Source organism: Carassius auratus, chromosome 16 (genome assembly GCF_003368295.1).
Source record: "Carassius auratus strain Wakin chromosome 16, ASM336829v1, whole genome shotgun sequence".
In the NCBI taxonomy this organism is placed as follows: Eukaryota; Metazoa; Chordata; class Actinopteri; order Cypriniformes; family Cyprinidae; genus Carassius; species Carassius auratus.
In genome coordinates, this window is record NC_039258.1 from 15,388,395 (window position 1) to 15,411,124 (window position 22,730).

General features: G+C 40.8%; 1 protein-coding gene across 2 annotated transcripts in view; it reads left to right on the top strand.

The window, feature by feature from the left end:
- The first annotated feature begins 2,637 nt into the window (after positions 1–2,637).
- The window catches only part of hdac9b (histone deacetylase 9b), a 53,221-nt gene continuing 33,128 nt past the window's right edge, over positions 2,638–22,730 (top strand). For both annotated transcript variants that reach the window (XM_026284344.1, XM_026284345.1), the window contains exons 1-2: positions 2,638–2,795; positions 3,015–3,140. In XM_026284344.1, the coding sequence (XP_026140129.1) occupies positions 2,720–2,795; positions 3,015–3,140 (202 nt within the window). In that variant the 5' untranslated portion in view covers positions 2,638–2,719. The remainder of the gene's footprint in view (positions 2,796–3,014; positions 3,141–22,730) is intronic.

Genomic DNA, 22,730 nt, shown 5'->3' on the forward strand with positions numbered 1-22,730 from the left:
CAGATAGGACAATCACGACACGACTAGGATAACAAGGGGGGCGGGGCAAGGGAACGAGACAACACAAGCACATGGCCCAAAGACAAGGCCATGTGCTTGTACACAAAACATGGGTCTGTCATGATCCTGCCTCAAGACTAGGAAAAATCAAGGACACGAGGGCAGAATCATGACAGAACCCCTCCCTTAAGGAGCGGCTTCCAGACGCTCCTCAAGGGAACATCACACACGGGACACGACTGACATGACAGACTGGGACACAGACACAAACCAACAAGACATGACGAACAACAACAAGGGCAAACATGAATACACCACAGCAGGGTTGGGGTGACAAATCAAAAAAAACAAACAGGGAAGGGGAGGGGGCGGGACCACAAAGTTCGTGGGGGACAGACCAGGGCGGGTGGGTGGGGTAGGAATCTTAGGGGGACAGGACGAAGGCTGACGACGGGGGGTACGGGCAGGTCTGGGTGGTGAGGGGCGGGGTGGGGTCTCGGGACAACTGACAGGGGACATGACAGGAGCAGACAAGGGACGCGGGGCAACACTTACGGGACGCGGGGAGACGACATCTACTGGACACGGGGCAACATCTACGGTGCACGGGGGGACCACATCTACAGGACACGGGGGGACCACAGGACACGGGGGGACATTAACGGGACACGGGGCCACATCAACGGGACACGGGGCCACATCAACGGGACACATCAACGGGACACGGGGAGACAACGGCTGGACACTTGGGACTTCTGGGGACAGGGTCAGGGGACAAGACAGGACTGACGGGGACTTCTAGGATCCGGACAAGACTAGACAAATAATCTGAAAAGGCTTTAGCCGCTAGAACAATTGGCAGCTCCTTATGAGATGAGACCGACTGTACAAGAGTCTTTGCTGCAGAGTCGGCCGCGGCTCTCTCCTCCGCTCTCACGACTGCAGCTCTCTTCTTTGCCGGCTCGGGCACGCCCACCGCTGCTGGCTCGGGCACGCCCACCGCTGCTGGCTCGGGCACGCCCACCGCTGCTGGCTCGGGCACGCCCACCGCTGCTGGCACGGGCACGCCAGCTCTCTCCGCTGCTGGCTCGGGCACGCCAGCGCTCACCGCTGCTGGCTCGGAAGGAGACAGGGTCACAGGACCGGCAGGCCCCTTCTTCTTCCTCTTCCTCCTCGGGCGCGGTGCAGAGGCTACAGCTGGGTCAGAGGCGGGTTGGGGGAGTTTGGTCTCGGGCAGGGCAGCCTCGGACGCCGAAGACTCTGAAGCTGACTCCCATGAAATCCGTCTCCCTCGCTTGTTGGGGAGACTTAAGGTAGTGGGAGGTGCCTCAGGATCTTGGGAGGGACCTAACTGATCCCCCAGGGTTGCCACGGCCAGGACACGACCCTCCGGGATCGCCGGCAGCTGGGTAGGTGGGGGGGACCTCTGTGGCTCCTCCTGGGAGATGCTCTCCCACAGCCGGGCATAATTCCGAAGGATCCACTCCCCCTCGGGCGAGTATGGGAGGGTGACCCCCTTCCTGTCGGTGGGGGATGAAGTCCAGCATTGCCTCCGGAACTCCGCCTGTCGCTGGAGCTCGGAGGCCCTCCTGCCTGCTGAGTTCCTCGGTGGTCGGTTCATTCTGTCAGGGTCTTGGTAAGGGAGGAACTCAGGTGCAGACAGGAATCGGGTACACACAGGATTTATTTGACAGAAAGGGAAAACAAAAACCCACGAGGGGGAAAACAATACCTAGGGTAAGGACTAAAACCAAACAAGACAGGGCTGACCAGATAAAGACACTAAACACTAACTATAAACAAACACTCACGGGATACAGGATACAGGATACAATCACAGTCACAAGTGTGGAACACATCTGAGAAACACATAAGTAACACAATGAACCGACGCAAGACAGAGCACACTAGGAAAGCTAAATAGGGGAACAATCAAGACACGACAGGTGTTACAGATAGGACAATCACGACACGACTAGGATAACAAGGGGGGCGGGGCAAGGGAACGAGACAACACAAGCACATGGCCCAAAGACAAGGCCATGTGCTTGTACACAAAACATGGGTCTGTCATGATCCTGCCTCAAGACTAGGAAAAATCAAGGACACGAGGGCAGAATCATGACACTTTCAAGTCTCTGTTCAAAAATGTGTGTGACAGTTAACAAGCTAAATAATGGTATTTAACATTGGAATTACTGGTGAAAAACTTCATTATCCATGATTCCACAAAATATCTCCACCAATCAGAGATCAAAATTTTGAAATGATGTGATTCACCTTGTAGCTTTAATGAAGACTCTTTAACGAAAACTTTTTAAAATCATTATGTGAAAAATACTTGCGTAACCAAAGGCAGATACTGTTGGAAGCCACTACAAGGCCTGGAACTAACTATTATATTATGCTTTTTATTACACATGTGTTTGGGGAGGTGTTACTGAAATAAGTTGTAGTGTTGAAACGGTGAGTTTTCTGACAGTAACATGGGACTGTGAATGTGCTGTAATGTGTGACAGTAAGTGAGAGGCATCCAGTGATTCACGTCACCTTCTGCGTTTCAGTCTTTTCAAACTGCTGAGATGGGGAAAGGGGAATTGTAAGAGCGTGACTTTTTCATATCCTCAGACAATTTTCAGAGACCTTAAAACATCAGATGGCCCTCAAACACCACTTCCTCTAACAGTGACAGGAATCCTCAGTGTATGAGTGTGTATGAATGAGGTGTGTGTGCTTGAATGATCTCAGATTCATTTTGCAACAGAGAAGTGATTTCAGCATGAAGATCAAGAGTGGTAAGTGCGCCGTAAACCTGATAACTGGGACAAATGGGAATATTGCGTAAATATGAGTCTTAGCATTACCATAAAATTAAAGATACAAGACAGATTACATAGTAGAGTGTATTGCTGTAGATTTTAAAGTAACACTAAAGCATGAATCACTGTTTTTTTCTTTTCTTTATTGGTTCCACAGTAAACATGATTTTCCCCCAAATGTTCTTGTAATGACAGGTTTAGGTGAAGGCTATAAAGCCTATATGGTACACAGATTCTATCAGGCTTCAGGATGGGGCAGAAGACATCACCCCTTCCCCTTTAAAACCCCAACCAGGCCAGGTCACTCAGTCTGGGGCTACGGTGAGTGGAATCATATTATCTGTCTCTCTGACATGCAAAGATTTTTTTTTTGCCTGAGTTATGAAACTTACGAGACAATATTACAGACAAATTGCTTACTCAGCAAAACTAGACAATGCATTCTCTCTATTTGTGTTCAACGGTAAAAATGCCTAAGGCTCATGGGAAAAATAGCAGTTAATGTGAGAGAAATGCTTCATTCAAAATCTGCAAAAATAACATGTCACTGCTGTATCTAGCATTTGGTTACATTAAGTAACATTTGATGTATTTTGGAAAATATGGTATTAGTATGAGGTTAGCGTCTCAGAGGCACTTCTTTTGCTGCTGTTGCATATGAAAATTAACAAAGCGATTATTGCATCTATTGTATCTTGTACATTATTTACATTATTTATAATTGTATGTGTATTATTCAGTTGATGTTATAAGTAAAACCCTAATAATAAGAGAGTTAATGGCAATTAATTAAAATTCTATTTAAATATTTGATATATGGATGATGTGTTTTTAAACAAATTAATACTTTTATACAGCAAGGATGGAATAAATTGATCGGAAGTGACAGTAATGCCCAAATGTTACAAAAGATTTCCAATTCCATTTCCATAAATGCTTTTCCTTTGAACTTTCTTATTCATCAAAGAATATAGGGGGGAAAATCACAGTTTGCATAAAAATATTAAGCAACAGTGATGTGACACTGGATAACTGGAGTAATGACTGCTGAAAAGGGATGTATATTAAAATAGCATTAGGGTTCATAATAATAGTGTAATAGTAATACTGTGTAGTAATAATATGTTAAGTAATAACTGTTGCAAAAACAGCTCTTTTATGTTGCAATAATTTCACAAAATTAATTTGAATGCATTTTTGACCAAATAAAATGCAGCCTTGGTGAGCATAAGGCACTTCTTTATCAAGTTCTTTATCCAAAAAAACTTTCAGTAGTATACATATACAACAAAGCTCTTTTTTTCTGACTTGTATATCCTCTTGATTCTTCATTGTGAAGTACTGGAGTGTGGGCAGGGACTTGTTAGCTGTTATTGTGAGAGAGAAACTTGGATGGGGAAGTGCAATGTGCCTGAAAGAGGAAACGCTGAAAGCTTCACACATCCTTGCACAAATAGGATAGTACATTCATGAGATGTCCTTTCACGAGCTTCCTGTTTGACTCTAAAAACTGAAAAGCTTCTTTTGTAAATTGTCGGTTTCCAAGAAATGGAACAAAGACACGTGTAGTAGGCCTGCTCTTACTAAATGGCTGATTAAGCCTAGTCATATGAAAGACATATTCATCTCACCAGCGCTTTATATACTGAAGCATGTACCTCGAAGTAAATATTCCCTTGTCAAACCAAGTTAGGATATAATGAACCCTGACAAGAGCAGCGCGAGTCGATTTCACACTCATGGTCCGGTATGGATCATGAATCATAGTGCCCCCATAATGATGAGCTTACATACATACCACTGATCTAATGTTAGATTGAATCCATTTGGAGATCAATCAATAAGAGTGCAGACAGGGGTGGAACTGAGCAGAACGAGAGCTATTGTGCTCTATATTGGGAGCCATTTCAGGCTTGACGCAGAACATGGTCTCTAAGCAACAGCATCAGATTTTCAAGTAACAGAGCTGTCTATATTTCCAGAGCGGTGGGTAAACAACTTACCTGCATTCACCAGCACACATCCCTGAATGCACAATGGACAGAATAGATTTATTTGGCATGGACTCGCTTTGGTTGAATGGTTAAATATGCACTTGGGATTGAAAGGAGCCCTTAGAAACATGTTGATGGTCGGTGCAATCTCAATCTACAGAATTGCCTGTGGAGTGGCTGGATTGGTGATTTAAGCTGTGGCCAATGAGTTTTGCCACCTGTCGGTACAAGATTAAATTAAAAAAGTGTGTACAATGGACCGCATCTTTCGTTTCTGTCAAAACTGCTATTTATAAAGGCTTGTTGATGTGTAAAGAAGAAAAAAAAAAGAAGAAAAAAATGGACAGATTTTGTGTCTGTATGTGTTCGAGATAGAAAACGTGTGTAAAAATGTGTGATAATTCTGTGCAAATGCATCATCCCTCAGCAGCAGTGGCCCTTCACACATGTCCTGCTCATCTCTGTGCTGCTGCTGTGTCCCGGCAGAACGGAGACGAGCTCAAATGACAGTCACACAGCTATTTGTCTGCTTACTCCAACCTTATGGATATGTTCTAAACTTACTGTACATCCCTGGGGTTGATTTGCAGATGTATATATAAATATATATATATATATATATATATATATATATATATATATATATATATATATATATAAAAGAAAAAAGTAGATAGTAGTTAGATGATGATCAAATGAAGATAGAAGAGATGTGTTTTTAGCCATTTCTTGAGTTGCATCATCATTCATTTCCACCACAATACAAAAATTCTAACTAGATGTTTGTTGAAACGTAATGTATTTAGAGACAACAATGTCAGTGAAGTGCATTCTTGAATTGAAACGTGAGATGTATGAATCAATCAAATATACTTCAAGGCAAATAGCATAAAACTAATATTTTGATTGTTTCTTTTCCAGCCAAGCTGCAGCTATAAGAAACATTATGAAAATTTTGCGTATAAAGTATATTCGGGACACAATTATTATTATTTATTTTTTTAATGAGCATTGCTGGTACTATGAACAACATTTCCACTGCGCAAAAGGTTCTTCATTTGCGGAATTGCAGTTATTTTACAAACTGTTCATAGAAAGTTTATTTGAAGAACCCAAAAAAGGTTCATCAATGGCATCACAGTGAAAATCCACTTTTGGAACCTTTGTTTTTATGAAATTAACCTTTAGCGAGATGAGGGAATCCCAAAATTTTTCATATCTAATTTAAAATTCGGTGTAAATTACATTTACTTACGTCAGGCCAGGAAAATAATGCCTTGTATGCATGTCCATAGTTTTAGTATTCATTAAATAAACAAAAGAGAGATTCATTTCAAAAGGAAAGTAGCTTTTTGGGAATATCTCTGCTTATAGTGAGGACTGACACATTGAGTAATAATGAATGTAATTAATTATAACAGGACTGTCTGTTAAGCTGAGGGCAAGAGAAGTCTAACGGAAAAAGAATAAATTCTTACACTCTCTGGAGGGTCATAAACTGCCTCCGATATTGAAGGTTGAGTTATTTTAGGGCAGGCCTAATTTACTACGCCTTCTCTCATCTCCAGCTAATAATCTGAACCTCTCTCCGAAAAAGACTTGAATTATTGGAATCAACTGCAGTATAATTTCATTAAATTACATTCTTTGTAATTTGTGTAATAGGCTTAGCAGGATGTTAACATTGCAAAAACTGCTCAAAAACAACACAGATGCAATGTTCAGTAAGACAGGTGCAACCAACTGCATTCCATCTCAGCGTGAGGTCTGTGATTCCCATTACCACACATACCTGTTTTGACCCTGATAGTAGTAACAGACATTTAGGGGTGACATCGACCAGGTCCCATCATCCTCGGGGTCCAGGTCACCACGCTCTGTGATTGGACGGCCCTTTGTTCTGGTCTTTCATGTGTAGTGCACCTGCTCTGGGCCTCCCTTGAGCAGTCCTGGTGAGTTATGGGATAGTGGAGGATAGAAAGGCGTGAAATGAGAAATGTGAAGTTGCTTTAGGTTTCCACATGATTTAGTCACACTAAGTGGTAGCCCTGTTTGGGTGTCTAAAGCAGGGCAGTGATGTACCCCAGATGTGTGTGATTGACAGGAGGCTTCATTGTCCATATTCAATCTATGATATAATATAATTTTAGTGACAAAGAATTTGTCCATCCATTCTACTGTGACACAATAACTGCCAAACAGAACATATTAAAGCAACATGAGAAAGAGCATGACTGCGAATGTGATTTTGCTAAAATAATAATAAAAATAATAATAAAAAATAAACATGAAATAATATTGAGTAACTTCATTTTAGACATATGTTCACACAATAAAGTGAAAGTGACATGAAGCCAAATATTTTGTCCCATACCCAGAAATTGTGCTCTGCATTTAACCCATCCAAGTGCACATACACACTAGTGAACACATACACACACACACACAATGCTGCTGTGCCCAGGCAGCAGTTGGGGGTTCGGTGCCTTGCTCAAGAGTCTCACATTAGTCGTGGTTTCGAAGGTGGAGAGAGTGCTGGTTATTTAGTCCCCTCACTCACAATCCCTGCCAGACCCGTGACTTGAACCCGTGACCTTCAGTTTAAAAGTCTGACTCTATATCCATTAGGCCACGAGTGCCCAATAATATTCTATAATCTCAAAATACTTTTACCATAGTGCATGGTTCGTAAATATGTATAGCCTTTCTGTTTTTGTAAACTTGCTCGATAGCTCACCTGGTACATACAGCACTGCACTTGCGATGCAGAGCACTAGGGTTCCATGAAACAAAAGTCATGATATAAAAACTCAAAAACACAGAAGCATGCTAAAATGGAATGGCTACTTCAGCAAATGTGTTTTTAGTAGTGCTGTCAAACGATAAAACGAGATTAAATGCATCCAAAATAAAAGATTTTGTTTACACAATATAGGTGTGTGTACCGTTTATATTTATTATTTATATATAAATACACACAAATGCATGTATATATTTCAGAAATAGTTTATGTTTGTATATTAAACATAATTATATATAATATAAATTATATGAATATAAATATGTACATGTAAATATTTTCAAAATATATACTGTATGTGTGCGTATTTATATATAAATATACACATAACACAAATATTTTATGTAAACAAAATCATTTGACAGCACTAGGTTTTAGTTTAGGATAGGTTTACCACATACAACCACCAATGTTAATGTTTAAATCTGTCAAACTTGCTTTAGCACTAATCATGGGACATTTAGCTTTAAAAGTGTTGCAAAACAAGCAACATAATATAATTTTGCAAAAATCACGTATTTTCAACAAGCCTGGACTGCATAAAACAGTAGGTGAAAATCACCCAAGTCATTACCTGGGTGACCAACTACTAAATGTGATTCCTAAGTGTGCATCTGATGATTTTCCATTAGGTAATGGATGACTAAGAGGGGATGTGAATAGATGTTAAAAGGCAGAACTGATGCTGTAGGTCATCTGAAACTGATAACATTTTGGAAACAACAGTTTCATTTTTTAATAAATTGGTCAAGAGAATGATTCAATGCCTCACTTAAAACAATTACTTATTTTGTCCCTAAATGAATTTTTCTTTGAATGATCTTTTATTGTGTTAATCTTGATGGTAATCTTTTAACAAATGTTGTCTGCTCTGTATTTCTTTTCTTCTATAGCATTTCTAATTGATATTTTTATTATTTAATTGATACCATTACAGAATGCTATTTCTATACGAGCTTATATGTACTTTCCATGCATTTCTAAATATTTTGCAACAGGTAGGCTACAGTCTTTCCATTTCTCTCGCTCTTCTGCTTATCATTTCTTGTCATCTGCAGCTTGATTATAAGGCTGATAAATTTTCTCTCTCTGATCGCTGAATGCTATTTTAAGCCTTGCCACAGTCCTGATGCCTGGCCAGGGATGCAGCGAGTGGCTCTGATGTCATGTTTACTTGTGCAGCTGTAAATTCTGTTTGTAGTGGAAAGTCAGCACATCTTATAGTTACCCTTAAAGGAGAGACTGTTGCTTTTCTTACCAATAAAGTGCAAGAGAGAGAGGACAAAGATAGAGAGGTTTACAGCTTGTTAGTGTGGCTGACATCGCAGCGGTTGAGTTGGAAAGCCCAGGGCGGAACTAGATCTTGGATGAAAGGAGCGGTTAGGCTCTCTGAAACCACTCCTAAACACAGCATGTGGTGAATGTGCATGTGAATCACTGTGTGTCTATACATAAACATTCACTTCCCTTCGCAAATGGTAACTTTAGATGGTAGGAAAGCTAAAAAGTGAGATTTAGTAATTAAAAAAGGAAACTTGTATGACTTTTTTTCACACCAAAAGTCAGTACAATGACCCCAGAAGCATTTGTACACCTAAGTCACACTTACATGCATTCATGTCTTTTCATTGTATAATAATATATATTTTCCATATGTTATGCATATCTGTCTTATCTCAAGATTGGATTTGATTGTGCTGTGAAATTGTGTGCTTCTTATTCTTTATTTGAGTCTTTTGGGAAGGGACAGGAAGGAAGGCTCAAGAAGGATAAATGATGCAAAGGATGGATGGGGTAAACATGTGCTTTCTAGAAACATTCTGTGGGAGGTTACAGCACTGTGAGCTTCTGACCAAATGAGTGGGTTGACCTGATGTGCCCTCTGATCTGTATCCCACTCCTCATAACAGGCTTCTGGGAGCTCCTCTGACAATTAATAATGAAGACCCTCTACTCCCACACAACATCACAGGGATAACGAGAAGAGGAACAGAGAGAAGGGCAAAAGAGTTTGAAGAGATTTAGAGAGAGAGAGAGAGAGAGAAAGAGAGAGAGAAAGAGAGAGAGAGAGAGAGAGATGCTCCCTGTAGAGTCATTTTAAAAAGTAGTTCATAATGATTATTTTTCAGATAAACAGTCAATGCACATTCCAAACACTGCATTCAGAGCCACGACAAGATTCACAATGTTCACCACAACAGTGTTTGGTCAGAAATCAGTTAGCAATAATTTATAATTTAATAGTAATAAATGCTTATTATTATTATTAAAGCATACTTTTGTATAATAATATTTCACTATTCAATTTGATTTAGAAGAATAAAAAGAAAATCAGTTTGACAAGCATTTTGTCTTATATATTAATTAATACTATGAACTATAATTGTAATGAAGCATCAACAGAGTGAGAATCCATCTGCAGCTTTATTCCAAAACGTAGTAAACAGGCAAGGTCAAACACCAGCAAACACAACAGTGAAGGCAATCCAAATCATAGTCAAGAGAATGCAAGGGTCAGGGCAGGTAGAAAACAATCAATAAGCGAGAGACAGTCCTAGGTAATACACAGATCAGGCACGGAAGGAAAACGCTCAGAAATGTACACCGGGGCAATACAAGACTTCGCAAAGAGGAAGGATCTGGGAGAAGCTTATATAGTCACCTAATTGGTGTCAGGTGTAGGAGTAATCAGGACCAGGTGTGTGGGTGTGTGTGTGAGTTTAGTCCGAATCAAGATCAGTACTTGGGCGAGAGTTCTCTCTGGTGGCAAGCGGGAAGAACTGCGGGAGTCTTGTTCGTGACAGAGCCCCCTCCCTGGGAGCAGCTCCTGACGCGTGGAGGCAGATGATGCCGGGGTCTTCCCCATCGTCGAGGGGCCAGTTTATCTGGATGCATCCTATGGAACTTAGTAGTGAGTGTGGAGTCGAGGATGTCCTTAGCATTGACCCAGAAATGCTCCTCCGGACCGTACCCCTCCCAATCTGCAAGATATTGAAGGATGCCACCCCGACGTCTGGAATCGAGCAGTACTCGAACCTGGATATATTTTCTCATCGTCAACCATGTTTGGAGGGGGACCCTAGTCACTGGTCTGCTCTTCTGGCTCTGCTCTCGGTCCACCGGCGTGTTGGAGAAGAGACACATGAAAAGTGGGAGAGATGTGATAGTTAGTGGGTAATGCCAAACTGTAGGAGACTGGTGTTACTTGTTTAATCATTTGGGACCCACATACCTGGGACTGAGCTTTCTACATGGAAGTCGAAGGCGGAGATCTCGGGGAGACAGCCAGACCCATTGCCCTGAACTGTATTCTGGATTAGGACGATGGTGACGATCAGCTTGAGACTTGATTTGAGCCAGTTGTTGACAGCGGGTACATCAGTAGGTTCTCCTGATCATGGGAATAATGGTAAATTGGAAGCCCAATATGCATTTAAACGGGGTGAGTCCAGTCGAGGGTTTCTGTAGGGAATTTTGCACATATTCTGCCCACATAAGGTATCGGCTCCAATCAGGTTCTGTTGACAGAAGGATCTGAGGAATCGTGTAATTTCTTGATTCAGTCTTTCTGTTTGACCGTTGGATTGTGGGTGATATCCAGATGTGAGGCTGATGTTGATACTGAGTTGTTGGAAGAATGCCGACCAAACTCTTGAGGTGAACTGAGGACCTCAATCCGACACAATTTCATCAGAAAGACCATAGAAGCGAAACACAGAGTTACATAGAGCCTCAGCCGTTTCCAGAGCTGTGGGTAGTTCGGGGAGGGGAATTAAACGGCGTGCCTTGGAAAAACGATCTACCACAGTGAGTATGGTGGTGTTGTTATTGGACTTGGGGATGTTGGTGACAAAGTCAATGGCCAGATGAGACCATGGTCTATGAGGAACTGGCAAGGGGAGCAGTAGGCCAACTGGTAATTGTCTGGGAGTCTTATTTATATTGCAGGTAATGCAACTATGGATGCAGTCAATGGTGTCGCTTTTCATGGTTGACCACCAGAATTTGTTTTGAAGGAGATGGTAGTTGAAGGAGGGTAGCAGTGATCCCGCATGTCCCGAAAGACGTCATTGATGAAGGACTGAAACACAGAAGGACTGTTAGCAAGACTGAAGGGAATAACAGAATATTCATACTGCCCGGTCCAGGTAGAGAAAGCTGTTTTCCATTCATCTCCCTCCTTGATGCGGATGAGATTGTATGCATTAAGAAGATCTATCTTGGAGAAGTAATTCGACTTGTGAAGTTGTTCTAAGGCCGCTGGTCCTAGGGGTATTGGATAACGGAATTTAATAGTAATGTCATTAAGGCCCCGGTAATCAATACAAGGACGAAGGCCTCCATCCTTCTTCTTGACGATGGTCGATGGTCTGATGAAACCCTTGGAAAGCTCATATTTTCTCATGGCTTCAGACTCTGGTTGAGATAACGGGGAAAATATGGCCCTTAGGGGGAGTGGTACCTGGTAGTAGATCAATGGCACAGTCGTTAGCCAGGTGAGGAGGTACTATAGCTCCGAAGCCTTGACCTTACTGAAGGCTTCTATGAGATCTGTGTATTCTGAGGGAAATGTGGTTGTTTGCTCCGATGACTCCGTGAGCTTGATGGCTTGAATTGTGACTGCTGGCTTGTCGTTCAGACATCTGGTCTGACATGAGGGATCCCACTGACTGATCCGACCCTCCTTCCAGGAAATGAGTGGATTGTGTTGTCTTAGCAAGGGCAGTCCAAGAATGACTGGATTATGTGGTGATGTGATGATGTAGAAGTGAATGTTCTCTTTATGGAAGGTCTCGGTCACCAACAGTAACTCCACAGAGGTGTGTAAGACCCTTCCATCTCCAAGAGGTCGTCCATCTAGCGCCTCCACTGCCAGCAGAGAATTACAAGGAATCATTGGAATGTTATGATGTTGGGCAAACTCATGTGACATGAAATTCCCCGCTGCCCCTGAGTCCAATAGTGCTAAGGTGGATATATAATTTTCTTTTAGAGATAGTTTTATGGGTATCTTTAAGCACGTCTTGGAGTAATATGCCTGAATGCGTGAACTCACCACAGAAGAAGTGCGAAGAGGTGGTCGTGTAGGACAGGAAGCCCGGAGGTGACCCGCTTGTCCACAGTAAAAACAGAGATGTTGAGTGATGCGGCGTTCACGCTCCTCTGGTGATAGTTGAGTATATCCCAGCTGCATGGGTTCCTCGGAAGGATATGATGAAGTGTTTACAACCGGGTGGTTAGTTGGAGTTGCTGACAGGGCGACGAGATCTAATCAGATTGTCAACTGGAATCGCCAGTTCAATGAATTGGTTCAACAATCTTCCCCCCTGCATGCCAGTTCAGACTAAAGTACCAGACTGAGTCCTTTGCGGAAAAGCAGTTTAAGTGTACTCTCAACCCAATCCATTTGAGCTGCAAGAGTGCAAAAAGATAATGCATATTCAGCTGCGGTGTTTTTGCCCTGACATAAAGCAAGTAACTGTTCATCAACACTTTTACCTCCTTCAGTATAGTCGAATATTTCCCGGAAACACTGGAGGAAAGTGCTGAAAGAGGGGAAAGTGGATCCATCCTCCTTTACAACTGCTTTGGCCCAATCCAAAGCCTTCTCAGTCAGTAAAGAGCATGCGAATGAAATCTTACTTATGTCCATGGTATACATTACTGGCTGCTGGTTAACATACAGAGAGCATTGTAGTATAAATTCCTTGCACCTTATGGGATTTCTGTTGAATTTTTCGGGGAGAGCCAGGCGAGGATTCATCGAAGGAATGATTCACGCTCAGCTGGCTAAGTGTTGACTCCGAAGATGACATATGAATGCTCCGAAGTGCACTCACTAGCTCCTTGATGAGCAGAGAGTTGATTTGCCTGAGCTGACACTTCCATGGACAGTTGAGCAAGAGCTGCTGGATTGTGCTGGGGAGAAGTCTTCTGTGACAAAGCATCAACAGTCACCTAATTAGTGTCAGGTGTAGGAGTAATCAGGAGCAGGTGTGTGGGTGTGTGTGTGAGTTCAGTCTGAATCAAGATCAGTTCTCGGGCGAGAGTTCTCTCTGGTGGCGAGAACTGTGGGAGTTCTGTTCGTGACAATAGTATATCTACTTATAAATCTATTAAACTGATCAAATGTTTAATATTCTAATATTTATAGCATTGTTATTAGTATTGTAAAAATCTGATTTTAATTGTAAATTATAAATAATAATAATAATAAAGTTCAATGGCACAATATTATTATTATTATATTATTATTGTTGTTGTTGCTGCTGTTGTTTTAAGGAAAAATACAATGACTATTTATTAATTAATTAAATACAATATAAAATTAATACAATAAATTCAAGTGGCCATTCAAAAATATAACAGTGTGAATTAAATATGATTACCTTATCAGATGAAATAGACTAAAATGAGGTTTGACTGCGGTTCTAAGGCCAGTGATAGCGTGTAAAGAGAACTTGGTTCAGAGTCTAAATTTGTTCTTTTTAAAGGGGGGGTGAAATGCTCGTTTTCACTCAATATCCTGTTAATCTTGAGTACCTATAGAGTAGTACTGCATCCTTCATAACTCCAAAAAGTCTTTAGTTTTATTATATTCATAAGAGAAAGATAGTCTGTACCGTTTTTTTCTGGAGAAACACGAGTAGCTGAAGGCGTGACGTGTGGGCGGAGCTAAAGAATCATGAGCGCGAGAAGGCTTTTGTGTTGAGAGCGTTTGGAAGCTGTGACATTACAGTGAGGAAAAAAACATACAAAACAAACCATGGCTAACAGTCAGATTCAGCGTATATTTATGATCCAGAATCAGATCCAGAGGCTGAAATTTAACAAGAGCAGCATCAGCAACAACGTCTCTGTGTGGTATGTACTGAAACTGTATATATTTGCTTAGCGGTTTTGGAAAATGACTAAGTTCCACTTTATGTCGTCGCCTTTTTTTTTTCTTTTTTTTAAGCTGTACATGTGGAAAGTGCAGTTTGATGACAACATCGCATGTTGTTTACTTGATGTGCTTACGCGCCGATAGCTAAGTTAATAACACAGAGATATTTGAAGCAGTTTTACTCACCGCATGCGGTTCCAACACACGATCGTGACCCTTTTTCGTTGGGACTGCATTATCCTTAAGAAATAAACGATGTGCAAATCCGGCGTCAAACTGGGCCTTGTTTGTAAAACAAGCATCTTCGAAATGCAGGGAACAAACAAAAACTCTTGCACAACTCCGTTGATGCTCTGTAAAAATAAACTCCATCCACTGGTCCCTTAATGCTGGTTTTTTTTTTGGTAATCTGTGCAGGGTTGTCTTGCCCTGGCAACCAAAAACACACTTCTTTTGTGACATTTCGCGATCAGTGAATGTCTGTTGTGCTCTCAGTGCTCTGCCATACGGGAACATGCGCTCTTCCGGCAGACGTGCCCGTAGGACCCATATAAGGAAATTCCGTTCCATCTAACGTCACACAGAGCCATACTCGAAAAAAACTTTCAGAAACTTGTGACAAACTGGAAGGAGTATTTTTGGAACAAAAATACTCTTTCAAACGTACAACTTAATTTTTGAAACTTTGTCCATGTTTAGCATGGGAATCCAACTCTTTAACAGTGTAAAAAAACTCAGTATGCATGAAATAGCATTTCACCCCCTCCCCCCCCCCCCTTTAAAAGAAGACCATACATCTCAGTCTTTCATTCTGAAAAAGCTCAGTTTTTATTATGCTGTCAAGCAAACACGAATCACCCTGCACTGAGAACGTCATTTATTCTTCTCTGCAAATGATAATAGGAAGAATTTGTCTTCTGTTCTGTTCACTGTGCTGTGCACTTCTCTCTGGGACATTTTTCTGGGAAACCTGATTCACCCTCGACTTGGAAAGCCACAATGGCGTAGGTGGTAACATCCAGGACAATAGCAGTCAAGGAAATCTGCCTTTTCCTTTGTTGCAATGTATAATTTCCTGTTTTTCCCCAACCTTTTACACATATACACAGAATGTGATGGGATCAGTTTTTATTGATGTTGCTGAGCTGAGCTTTCCTGAAAGCTTTTCTCTAAATGCAGAGGCAAGATCTGATTTACGGACTCAAATGAAACTAAAGCTGTTATGTAAGAAATGTTCTCAGTTCAGTTACTTTTATTTGACTCTTGCTACTGTATATGGTTTATATGGTTGGTATAAGTTTCTAAACAGAGTTTTCTAAACAAACTTTTTTTTTTACATCTTCATTGTTTATGCTTCTGTCCAGTGATTTCATTAAGAAAACTTCAATCATATATTGTGTTACACATGGAGACTCAAGCCAAGCAAAATAATGATTATTAACATTTTTCTAGACTGAGTAACTTGTGGTTGCGAAGCAGATAATATCCCCAGAATAGTATCTTACCTAAATAGGTAATGGATTAAGCATTACTGGATCATCAGCGGGAGGGATGAAAAGAAGGTTGTGTGTGTCTGTGTGTGTGTGTATCTGTGTCTGTCTTCTCGTGTGCATGTTATACAGTGTATATTTGTGATTGTTGACAGATATTTCCAGTGTGAGGGCTGAGGTGTGTTGGGAAAGCAGATTTCAGCAGGTTAAAAGTCAGAGAGAGGCTCTGTGGTTGTACTAAACCCTATCTAGCCCGACTGTTATTCTGAGGTAAATCAATACGCTCCAGCAGTCATGGTCTGATTGATCAGGGGGATTTCAGTGAACTGTCCCTTCCCTCCCAGTGACATGCACAGCAACATGTCTATTTATAGAGCTTTATCAATACAGCACTGAAAGGACAGACAGCAAAGCCTCTTCAGAAACAGCCAGAGAATGGAGAATACCAACAGAAATGGGCCAAGGAGAGATTTCCGATGTCACCATGGCTGCAAATGGCAGCGTTCATCTGGGGAAAAAGAATCCTTAACGGTGATTTGAAATCATTTACACAGAATATTCTTCAAAACAGCAGATAATAAATTATTCAAATGGCAGAAATACTCTTTCACCAACAGAACCCGTAATTTATGCAAAACAAAAATGATGTAAAATGTGTTTTCCCCAAGGAGGTCTGTAATACTTACAGAACCTGTTAGCATTTCCATTCATCTCAGTAGCAGTTGATCAGAATAGTGCACACAGCCTTGGAATATGGAATGCCAAGTCTGCCAAAATAAAAAATAAAAAAATACATAAATAAATATACATAGAAAAGCAAAAAAATGAAAATAAATAATTATTTATACATTTATTTCCTTATTTATGTATATATTTATTTTTCCCATATTTATTTATTTCTTATTTTATTTATTTATACATTTATTCATTTATACATTTATTTATTTCTACATTTATGTATTTCTACATTTATTTATTTATTCATTTATTTCTTCCTACATTTCTTCCTGCGTAGGGTAATGAGGAGGGCGTGGTTTACCTCAGACATAGCAATCGAGCTCAGAGTAAGCGAAGGCGAAGGGTTGAGGCCACAGTGACACCCTGTGGCGAAATACAATAAGTATCACTGACAAACATGAAACAGGGACTCTGAAACGGAAGCGCTTGATATTTTCAATTTTTCGGTCAAAACTCACGAAAAGGAAGCAGGGCACATAGGCGACCGAAAAATGGAAAATATCAAGCGCTTCCGTTTCAGAGTCCCTGTTTCATGTTTGTTAGCCCAGGACATTTTACAAATCCAGACCAAACAATGTTCTACGGCCATGTCTGGAATAAAGACTAGCCTATCCATGTCACACAGTAGGATTTTAACCATATACCTCGCAGTCACAGACTGTATCAACGTCAGTGATACTTATTGTATTTCGCCACAGGGTGTCACTGTGGCCTCAACCCTTCGCCTTCGCTTACTCTGAGCTCGATTGCTATGTCTGAGGTAAACCACGCCCTCCTCATTACCCTATGCAGGAAGAAATGTAGGAAGAAATAAATGAATAAATAAATAAATGTATAAATACATAAATGTATAAATAAATAAATGTAAAAATAAATAAATGTATAAATAAATAAATGTATAAATGAATAAATGTATAAATAAAAGAAGAAATAAATAAATATGGGAAAAAATAAATATATACATAAATAAGGAAATAAATGTATAAATAATTATTTATTTTCGTTTTTTTGCTTTTCTATGTATATTTATTTATATATATATATATATATATATTTATTTATTATTTTTTACATTTATTTGTATATTTATTTATGTATTTATTTATTTTTTATTTTGGCAGACTTGGCATTCCATATTGGAAGGGCCCTCCAAAAATTGCCTATTATATAATAAGACTCTTTTATATGTTTGCAAAAAAACTTGAATGGCCATGGATGGAGAAACAGCCTTTTTACCAGAATAATAATGAATGGATAATAAAAAAAAATTTACAAACCAAAACACATTGTTGACAATGGCCTCCATGTCCCTGGGGGCAAGTGGATTTTAAATACCATTTCTGAAAAACCTATTTTTATCTTTGATAATTATTGTAGGTTAAAAAAGAGTTTGTCTAAAATGGTGAGGCAGTAACCACCCATTCATATCTAAATTTGCTTAAACTGAGTCACAACTTCCACAGATAGTTTCCTTTAAAATGGAAAATTCTATAAACCTCATGTTGCTGCAACCTATGACTAATACCTGCATCAGTAATTTTGTCTATATAATGAAAATCAGTGGGGTCCAAAGTTGTTTTGACTTTCATTGAAGGGCTGTTACTAGCAGTTATTTTGGTAATGAAGTAATTGGTTGATCATTCTGACAATTAATAGAGTAATCGGATTATTAGCCTTTAATTAATTTTATGTAGTAATAAAGACAGACCTAAGCGAATAAAATAATTTAAAATACATGAGACAATGATAAAAAAAACTGTTAAAATACATAATGTATAATAAACAACAGAGCCAATGTACATTGCACATTAAGGTCTGCAGAGGTGGGGTAGATGCGTATTATATGTACGTGAAAATTGTGTATATCATATACACGCCAACAAATTGCATATCATATGCATGTGAAAACTGTGTATTATATACACGCAAAACATATGCATATCACATGCATCCCAAAGTAAATTTTTGCATATCAAACCACGATTTTCTGTTTTTATTTGGTGTACTATTTATACGCATTTTTATGAGACTGGGCTCAGCGATTCATGTGGAGCAGCATTTACTGTGAACGGAGCCACTCGCACGCATGTAACCAACATGCAGGTAAATAACTAAAGTCCATATATTAAACATATATTAAACCCGATTTGAAGTGTTAAAAGCTCTTGTTGCTTAAAGAAGATCTGTAAAGTTTCAAAGACTAAAGTCTCAAATCCAAAGAGATATTCTTTATAAAAGTTAAGACTCGTCCACATCCACCTAAAACGGCTTGTTTTACACCCCCACATCTCTACATCGTTACATTTAGTCATTTAGTAGACACTTTCATCCAAAGCGACTTACAAATGATGACAATGGAAGCAATAAAAAAAAAAAAGAGCAATGATCTCTCAGTTAGCTTAACGCAGTACACGTATGTCACAGTGTCTGGTCTGTGTTTCACTGGGTGTCCACTAGTGGTCTCACTTCCCCATAGTTACCCCACTGCAGGCACTACATTTCCCCATGAGCCTTTGTCCCATTCATCACTGTTAATTGCACACCTGTTATTGCACTCAGCTGTCTTCACTTTCATCGTCATCACCTGTCCATATATACCAGCCTGTCTCATTCTGTTTCATAGAATCCTTGTTTTCTGTCACCTGGCAGACCTCTCGTGTTCCCTGTGTTTTTCTTGGTTCTTGTTTCTTGTTTTGGACTTATTTATGGTTATGACCTCTTGCCTGTTTTTGGATATTGATTTTTGAATTACCCATTAAAACACTGCATTTGGATCGCTCGTTTCCTGTGTGCATTTGTGACAGAAGAAGGACTCCATCATGCTCAGATCCAGCGGTTTGGGATTTCATATCCGTTCCTCAGCCACCATAGAGGAGCGGATGGGGAGACTTTCAAACTTAACCACCCTCCGTCAAAAGGGGAGTGAGGTGGGTAGCTTGGCGCAAATGTTCTGGACCATGGCAGTAGGAATGGGTAATAATGAGACCCTGAAGGACTTATTCAACGCCTGTCTGGATAACCCTGTGCCGGAGTGGGAGATGAAGGAGCTGGAGATCCTGGATTTTTGGGGGTCCACCATGTACCTACAACATCGGTCTCAGTGGGACCCCCCAGCCACACTGTCTCTCCAGGTGTGATGGCTGACTCTAGACCTGTGTCTCCAGACAGGAGGACTGCCAGCCCAGCGCCACTGCACAAGGTGGTCGCCAGCCCAGCACCACTGCACAAGATGGCTGCCGGCCCAGTGTCAATGCTCAAGATGGTCGCCGGCCCAGTGCCACAGCGCAAATGGCTACCGGTCATCAGTCAGGTTCCCGTGGTCCCTCCAGAGTCGAGTCAGGTCCCCGTGGACCCTCCAGAGTCAGGTCAAGTCTCCATTAACACTCATGAGTCAAGCACTACCACAGTTAGACCTTAGGAGTCAAGTCAAGTCACCAATGATCTTCATGGGCAAGGTCAAGTCACCAGTGTTCTTCATGGGCAAAGTCTATGAGTAGCTACCATCGGATCATGAGGATGGAATAGAGTTGAGTGTCATCAGCATAGCAGTGGTATGAAAAGTCATGTTTCTGAATGACAGAATCTAATGATAACAAGTAGACAGAGAAGTTGTCCAAGAACTGAGCCCTGAGGTACCCCAGTAGATGTTGCGACTTGGACACCTCACCTCTCCAAGATACCTTGAAAGACCTATCTGATAGGTAAGACTCAAACCAGTGTGTTTCCAGAGATGCACTTAGTCAGTAGGATTGACAGGAGAATGTGGTGGTTAACCATGTCAAAAGCATATGGGAAGATTAGCAAAATGCCTCCCAGATTTTCACGCACAGAAAGAAGGCGTACCTTTTATTCTGGTTGTACAATTGTTGTTTCTGCCGACATCCTGTGTTTGGCCTTCCAAAAGAGGATGACATCCGCTTTTTTCATGCCTGGAGCTGATCTGTGCTGGTAGCTGAGGAAATACATAAACTTTGCACTGTGGATCACCGGATCTGCTTTCACTGTAGATGAAGCGGAGTCCAGCCCGGGGTCGACATTTATAGTTGCCATAAGCCCAACGGACACTCCTTCGTAGAAACCGCTGGCCGCGCCGTTCTCAAGCTCGCCTGTCTCTGCTCATTCAAGCCAGCCTCTGCTCACTCAAGGCCGCAGTGTGTGACACTGTTTTGTTGAGAAAGCGAAACTACTTTGTTTAGCCTTCCAAAAGAGGACGTGACTAGAAATCATGTTTATATCACATTTATAATGGGTGTTATGTTTATGTCTCATCGCGCTGGCCGAATAGGGCATCACAGTATGTTAAGGGGCATAACATCTCCCTCACAATGCACTGGATAACTGGCCAATCACAGCACACCTCGCTTTTCATATCCATGAGACTTGTACAAATCTACATGTTTCAGAACGCAGGGCTTAGAGGAGAAACAGTAATGTACAGTATGTGGAAAATAATTTGTTTTTTTAACCTTAAACCAGATAAACACATTTCATTTACACCAAATACACCAAATAATGTTCTTTTTAGCAGCATCATATGACCCATTTAATACCATGCAGCCTTGGAAAATATTCCAATAATGCATTTCATGGATTCTTGTATATGAAATGGGCCACTTCTGGTATTTTGCTGGTTATTGATAAGGACAAAATGCAATCGAGGAATTTTTTTAATCCAGTACTCAAATTAAATCAGGGAATCGTGCCCAATTTCATGGTATGGAAAACAAACCATACCTTAAAATATCTTGAAAAATCCCTTAAAATGTTTCCATGTGCATCTTGCCAAAGAAAGAAAGTCAGGTTTGGAATGACATAACTTGAGTAAATGATAACATTTTAATTTTTTTGATTAACAAACCCTTTAAAAAATAGTTGCATAGGTCCCCTGACAATGTGTGTCAATAGGGTTGTCTTCTTTGCTGTACAATTAGACACTTCCATTGAAATTTATGAAGTAAACAGAAAAAGCACTTTCTGCACATTATCTGATCCAAACCGCAAAGTGCTCTCACCCTCAACCTAAATGTCCTGCAGGAAATACCAGCTGAGGCTAGACGGAGTAACCTAATAAAGCCACAGCACCTAAATCATCAGACAGAGCGGAAACATGCCCCTAGAATACAGCCAGATGGAGATGCTAATTGGGTTTGGACCTCCAGTAAACAGTGCTGATGCCTTTGGGCTTCTACGTGGCCGATCAAGTAGCTGTATGAGGATGGAGGTGGACTCGGGTGACGAATTCCCACACAGTGAGATTGAACAGCTCTTTATGAAGGATGAAAAGGCAGTGAGCAGAGGAAAGAAAACCTCAGAAAGAAGGTAGGAGGAGGGAAGGAGAACTGATGCAAGTGTGTAAGCATGAACCTGAAATGTTGGCAGTCTGTCTGTGAGGCGTGTTGCCCCAGATGAGCCGGGACCCATGGGAGGACAGAGATTTCTTGTCTGTTTCTAAGTACAACTACAGCTCCGGGCTCCCCTGCCACAGGCAACCTGAAACGAGTGCATCCCGCTGTTAACGCCACAAACAATTATGATGAAACTCTGAGGGGAGCAAATACGTAGCCATGCATACACAGCACATATAGGTAAACCAACATATTTCTGGAGGGAAAATTGCTTGTTGTAGATACTCACAATCACACCCACTCATTCATTTCCCCTTTAGCTATCTAAATGATAATCTGGGTTGTTATTGTAAACTAAAAATAAAATTAAGGTGAAAAAAAAAAATAGTTTCTATAATCAAACTATCTTCACAGGAATTTAACCATCTGTGTTTTTGTGTTCCAGACAAACTGTAGGTGCTGTCCCATTATATCTTGTAAAAAAAAATAAAAAAATGTAGTTGGTAAAAAGGTCCATTGTCAGTAGTGTTGCAATATAATTTATGAAGAGCTCAAACAGAAGTCCCTTCAAAACCAAGCAGCTTGCTTTTGGTCCTTTGTGAAATCCGTGGGGAAATACTTATGAATTTTCGTGACCAATTAGAATCTGTTGCGAAAT